Source organism: Amaranthus tricolor, chromosome 4 (genome assembly GCF_026212465.1).
Source record: "Amaranthus tricolor cultivar Red isolate AtriRed21 chromosome 4, ASM2621246v1, whole genome shotgun sequence".
In the NCBI taxonomy this organism is placed as follows: Eukaryota; Viridiplantae; Streptophyta; class Magnoliopsida; order Caryophyllales; family Amaranthaceae; genus Amaranthus; species Amaranthus tricolor.
The window spans coordinates 29629248-29636051 of NC_080050.1; the positions used below are offsets into that span (position 1 = coordinate 29629248).

The window sequence follows — 6804 nt, forward strand, 5'->3', positions numbered from 1 at the left end:
AATGATATCGATGTTTGTAGGAGAAAGTAAGGCAATAAAACGACACAAAGATTTAACGAGGTTCACCCAACTAAGGCTACGTCCTCCGGTGTGTAGTATCTCTTATATTATCAAAGGAGTTCAAAGAACTCTCAAATATGGAGAATTACAATAGAGAAGAGATATAGGCTAGTGTTTGGCTTGGGGTGTATTTTGTGGATATGGATGTTTACAATGTGAATGAGAGCTCTCTATTTATAGGAGAGATCTCACTAAGTAACATTAAGTACATTAAAACTATGAATAAATGATAATGAAATATCTCCAAGAACTTGAAGAGTCAAAAACAGCATCTTAGGAGCATCAGAGACATCGCTCGACCAAAGCAGAGGCTCGCTCGATCGAGCAACCTGGTCGAGCGGACTACAGGAAGTTTCTGGTTGCATTCTGTCTGCTCGCTCGACCCATTCTGAAGCTCGCTTGGTCGAGCGAGCTGGTTGAGCGGCACTTCAGATGGCTTCTGACAGTATTGCTCAACTTGCATAGTAGAGCATCTTGAATTAAACCTTTGAACTTCTTCATTTAGGTCCTATAACTCCCATGATTAACTCATTAATTCATACTTTAATCATCATCATAAACCACAATCATCAAGACTCATCTTAATACACCCATTCATGACATACTTATGGGATTCCATCCTAAGAGTCACCACATGAATGCACCCATCAAATGTGCACTCAAGTCACACCATTCATAACAGCCGATAATCTTATGTGTTGGTCTTCCAAAAGACAACTCTCTTTATCTAAGTGCAGTGCTGAGACTAAATACAAAGTTGTAGCTAATGTTGTCACTTAATCATGTTGAATCCACAACTTGTTGCTCGAATTAGGTTGCTCTATCACTAAAGTAACCATTTCCTATTGTGATAATGTTATTGCCATATACGTGTATGATCTAATAAAAAAACAATATGACCCCAATCATAACTCATGAATGCATTTATGTGATTCAACACATAGTACTCTTTTATTCCACCCAATTTGTCCCCTTTTTTTTCAATTCTAATGAACTTTTATTTTAGTATGTCTTTTTAATTTGCTTTATTTCTATTTTTGAATATGACACACTACTTATATTCTATTCTATCTTATTTTCAAATATCGCACTTATATATCCCATGATACTTAATTTTTTAATCTCTATATAATTTAACAATAGGATTAAATGACTGAACAGAGTAGTATACATCATCATTATACCCATTGTATCCCGCCCATAGAAAATTTCAGTATAATTAAAACAACATTTCCTTTAAAATATGGACAATAACAAAAAAATCAAATACAACTAATCTCATTGGTAATACTACTTTGTTCTTATGAGATTGACAGTTTTAACGATAGTTTCCCTCATAATATGTTATTATCGTTAACAAGCAATATGTTACTATCAGTAGTAATGTCAAAGGGAGTACAACCAGGGTATCAAAAAATACGCCGAGTTGACTCGAATTTTCAAGCAATTATTCCGAAATCTCGTGAATCATAACGGTGTACGGGATTTTGACGCATCACCACGCTTAATACCCGTTTTGGCTGTGTTAAAGGAAATTTATAGCTTGTTAAAGACGAGTCCAAACAAGTTATGACGAGTTCCGGCGACTCTAAGTGAGTCTTGGGGAGTATTATCATTACTGGTCAAATCTTACTCACAAATCTTAAAAAATTAAAATTTGAAGACCAAAAACTTGTCGATAGTCTTGAAGTTGAAGACTACCGTTGAAGAAGATGAAACTAAAATAAAAAATGAGTTAAAGAGTATTAGACTATTGAGTAGGTCTTTGACTGTTAAAATGAAAAGACAATTATTATTATTAAAAAAAGTACAATTTTTTTTGAAACTGAAAAAAAGAAAACTAATTATCATAATTTAAACTAAAATTAGGATAAAACAAACATCGCGACTCGTTACCCGTTAATTAAATTTTTTGTCCCCATGACACGCAATCGTAACCATATTTCGCAATTTTACACCATGATTACAAGTTTACAACTTATGTATGCATAAGGTTGGACAAAAGAGTATACCTGTTCACTTGTTTCCCGCCCTCACCGTTAACCAACGTACGGCTACAATGGAGAAATTCAGAAGAGTCTCTCCATTTCGACTAGCAGCTCTAATTCGAGCACAAAAAGATCCAAAACTTGCCTTCCAGTTCTTCCTTAATCCCAACTCCAATGTAAATCCTTCTTCTAAATCTAATCAAAGACCCTACTCATACTCTCTCCTATCTTACGACCTTATTATCACCAAGCTTGGCAAAGCTAAAATGTTTGATGAATTGGAATTGATCTTATCCAAACTCAAGCAGGAAACTCGTTTTAAGCCTACAGAAATTATTTTCTGCAATATAATAACTTATTATTCTCGAGCTCATTTACCCGAAAGAGCAATTCACATGTTTGATGAAATCCCATCTTTTCATTGTCAAAGAACAGTTAAATCCGTTAATACTTTGTTAAATGGGCTTTTAATTTGCCGGGAATTTGATAAAATGTGGAAGATTTTATTGGGTTTTGATTGGTTTGCTTGCCCGGATGTTTGTACTTACAATATAATGATTAATGCTTGTAGGATGCAAAATGATATGCAGGGTGCATGGAAGGTGTTCGATGAAATGCGTAAAAAAGGGATTCTTCCTAATGCCATCACGTTTTCGACGTTAATTACAGGGCTTTGTGCTTGTTTGAAGGTGAAGGATGCACTTGAGTTGAAGAAAGATATGATCAGGGTTTATAACATTAAACCTACTAAGTATGTTTACGCCTCGCTGATCAAGGGCCTTTGTGAGTGTAATGAGTTAAATTTGTCTTTTAAACTCAAAGATGAGATGTTTGAAAACGATGTTGAGGTCGATTCGAGTATTTATACTACTTTGATTAGTGGGATTTTTAAGGTTGGGCGAACGGATGAGGTTAATGTTGTATTAGAGGAGATGAAGAGAAATGGGTGTATCCCTGACACGGCAACTTATAATGCTCTTATAGCTGGATATTGTGCGGCGAAGCGCCTTGATTTAGCTTTGGAGTTCCTCAATGAACTTGAGGAGAAGGCATTCAAACCTGATGTTATTAGTTATAATGTGTTGATTAGAGCATATTTTAATGAGGGAAAGTTAAGAGAAGCCATGGACTTATTTGAAGATATGCCTAGGAGAGGTTGCAAACCCGATGTTTTGTCTTATCGGATAGCTATGCAGGGTCTTCTTTCTGAGATGAAATTGAAGGAAGTGGTGTTTCTTTTGGATGAAATGATGTTCAAGGGCTATGCCCCTCATCTTTTAACAGTAAACAAACTAATGAGCCTACTTCATGAAGAAGGGGATTATGAGTTAATGTTAGAAGTGGTAAATAGCCTTGCCAAAGGAAATTATATTGATGATAATTGTTGGAGATTGGCGGTTTCAACCATTTTCGCAAAACATGAGGCCGTAAATTTTCATTCTGTTTTTGATGCACTCACTAATTCCATTAGTGAAGCTCATTAACCCTCATTGTGTGATGTTTGGTTGTTTGACTACTATTGTTATTAATGTTAAACTTTGAATATTTAACATATTGTTACACAGCACTTAGAATTATAATGAGCAAGGAACTGGATATGGCAATTCCATGATTTAGAAGAGCTATCTCTTCTGATAGTGAATTCTTTGATGAGCCAGTGTTTACATCAAATTGAATTAAACATTCAAGGGTGTCTTTCTTACTTTTTTCATTGCAAGTTGCAAACTTGTAAACGCAAAAGTAGACCGAAGTTTTATTGGCTAAAAAAGTTTAGGCATATGGTTCTCATGGAATAAATGACGCATTATGAAAAATGCACTATCGCCCTATCTTATTTATGACTTATGAGGTATCTCTATCTGACTTTTTACTTGATCAAAAGTCCAAAATGTTGCTGATTTATGTACTTTCTTGATGTTTGTACTTTTGGATTGTCGACTTTGGTTCAGGGTCCAGGGATGAACTGGCTTGATGAAGTTCAAACCATTGAGATGCATGAGAGACTGCAACATCCCAGTTTTGCAGAAAAACCATAGCTGATCAAAGGTTGTATTTTTTTTCTCTTTCATTTGATATATTAATGTATTACAGTTTCATTAACCCCTCCTAAGCTTTCCGTGATTCCCTTTTCATTATCCTCTTAAAGTTTACACAAACACTGCTTTGGAACTTTGCATTCCCAAATTTATGATGTCAATTATTGAAATGAACCCAATGTTTGTATCTTGGACCTTCCATCTAGATTTTAGAGGGATAAAGGGTTTTATGAAGCTTGAATTGAGCTTGAAGTGGAATATATGATTAGTAATTGAATGAAGCCTTTTTTTAAAGTAACTTGGTGAAACTACTTCTATGACGAGTGATTTATCTACTATGTTACTTGTACTTTACTAGGATTAAGGTTGTGCTTATTTTCTGTTGTTTTAGGAATACTCTGATTTCTGAATTATGACAGTGATCTTTGTTTGAATAGGATTGATTAAACTTAGCTGCTTGATGTTAGGTGATGTGGGTGTGTTCTGGGAAAATACAATCGCTTGCAAGTTTATCCGTAGTCTGTGTAAGTGTTTTTAACCCTCCAAACTGAGACTATGTTATCCAAATGTAAAACTTATACTATGTTTTCCATTTCGCCGAAAAATGCATCTGCATGGAGGTGATTCAATACGAAGCTAAAATCTACTCACCATTGATGACGAAAGAAGATGTGAAGCATGAAAAAAAAAATAAAAAGATCAAGGCTCTTGATACATGATAAATTTGTTATTGGACTTGTACACAACAAAACTCACATAAGAGGAGCGTTGACTGCACATAAACCATATAGAGGGTTTATGAGAATTGATTAAGGATGTAAAATGATTGTTAATTAATTGAATAGAAATCACATCCTATTTATAAATACTAAATTATTCTAGAAGATTCACGAGAATAATAATATAACAGATACAACAAATTATTGAAGCGGACAATAATAAAGATTACATGACATAATATCTATGAAAAATTATTAGATAATATCCTAATATTCACAAGACAATCAATACATCAACCACGACTTATCTTGATTGATTTGTTGTTCTTATTCATCTCTATTATAATTATGTCAAATTTTGTTGCTATTAGCTCTTTTTTTGTTCATTTAGCACAAATCCTTTCATGTTATTCAGATGTTGCTGGTATGATGTTATGAGTGCGATTGGGCTCTGTTTAAGAGAGGAAGAACTTTCAACTCAATCAATGGAGATGAATTCTAGGACTGCCTTTAAAGTTAGGAATAAAGAAAGCTTCCAAGTTTTAAGACACTCAATTGGGATAAATCATTTAGATTTCTCAAATTTTGCATCATATGATGGTTCTATTTGAACATGTGCACTTGGTGCTATGGACATCTCCTGAGGTATACTGGTGAAATTGGAGCTGTTACCAGCCATGAACTGTCTCATATAGTAATTTACCGCAATTCTTCAGTATCAGGAAGTTCATCTACCGACTACAGCAGACATTATGAGTTAATGACAGATGCTCGTAAGTGTTGTTTCTCAAAAATTAAAGTGATCAAACTCGTGCCACTTCTATGGATTCTATTGTTGGCAGCTCACTGAAAGTGGATCAGGCAGTCATTTTTGCACTAGATTGCATCGACAGACGACAATCTGTTACTCATCAGAAAGGTGTATTTTTGAGTTTCTGCTACTCGTGGTGAATCCTAACGATGTGTTGTTGTGTTACGATTTACCTAGTTGCTGCTAAACCGAGACCAGAGAAACCAGGAATGTGGAACATACCATTGTTTACCGTTCTAGGAAGTTCGTTCCAGTATGTGGGTACGAAACGTGTAGCTAAGGGGGTGAACACTGTTTCAGAAGAACAGAGGCAGAAATGTAGATTCAGTTAAAGGGGTATCAACCATGATTATGAAACTGAATGTTTGATAATTACTAATTGTAAGTAATGCTAAAATGTAAGATTCTAACATGATCCTTTGATATGTTTCTGTTATAGAACTATCTTGACAGTCCTTACTCCTTACGTGTGCCTTGCTGTAATTAGTAAGTTAGCTTGTCAAAAAATTAAATAACCCACATTTGTCCCTCCATTTGATGGGAACCAAAAATTAATAGTTTATTAGTTTCGAATTATAATGGGTAATGGTATATCAAATCATATTTTTTTTTTATTTATGTGAAGTTGTAGATGTGTTGGCCATAAGGGATCTATTTAAAATAACTTTTTTTGTTATCATTAACAACAGGTAATATTGCATGTACATTTGATCTTCCCAATCCTACCATAGGTGGTAGCATTTTAATAACATTAGGGTAACCAAACGTTATAACTCTTGAAGTCTTGATAAACAATGATGGATTTATTTTCAATAATTATATCCAATAGGCGTGTTTATTTAAAATAAACAATAAAAGAGTTTATTTTCAGCAATTATACCCAATAGACGTGTTTATTACTTTCCCTATAATCATAACAACTTTTGACTAACTATAAATAATACCAACTTAAGGGTGTTTCCCTAGAATATACGTAATATGTTAGAAATCAAATTATAGGAGATTATCTAACACAAAAAGTTGGTAAATCTGCTATTAAACTAAAGGTGGTATTATTCAAAAAAAAATAAACTCTAAATTGATATTATTCATGATTAATCAAACGTTGATATTATTGTTGAAAAATAAAATAAAAAAATTATATTATTCATGATTGTTTTTTAAAAAAATAAACTTAAGTTATATATTCA

General features: G+C 33.7%; 1 protein-coding gene across 2 annotated transcripts; it reads left to right on the top strand.

The window, feature by feature from the left end:
* Positions 1 to 2024: 2024 nt before the first annotated feature.
* LOC130810117 (putative pentatricopeptide repeat-containing protein At1g53330) lies at positions 2025 to 6244 on the top strand. Of its 2 annotated transcripts, none has more exons than XM_057676068.1 (4): positions 2025 to 3897; positions 3998 to 4094; positions 4522 to 4608; positions 5219 to 6244. In XM_057676068.1, exon 1 carries the CDS (start codon positions 2045 to 2047, stop codon positions 3530 to 3532), a length of 1488 nt encoding a protein of 495 aa, XP_057532051.1. In that variant the 5' UTR covers positions 2025 to 2044; the 3' UTR covers positions 3533 to 3897; positions 3998 to 4094; positions 4522 to 4608; positions 5219 to 6244. The 2 variants fall into 2 exon arrangements, with proteins under 2 accessions (XP_057532051.1, XP_057532052.1); XM_057676069.1 differs by having other exon boundaries at positions 4552 to 4608.
* Positions 6245 to 6804: the final 560 nt, after the last annotated feature.

Coding starts and splice junctions, on each gene's coding strand:
- LOC130810117 (XM_057676068.1), top strand. CDS start 2,045: ATGCATAAGGTTGGACAAAAGAGTATACCTGTTCACTTGTTTCCCGCC.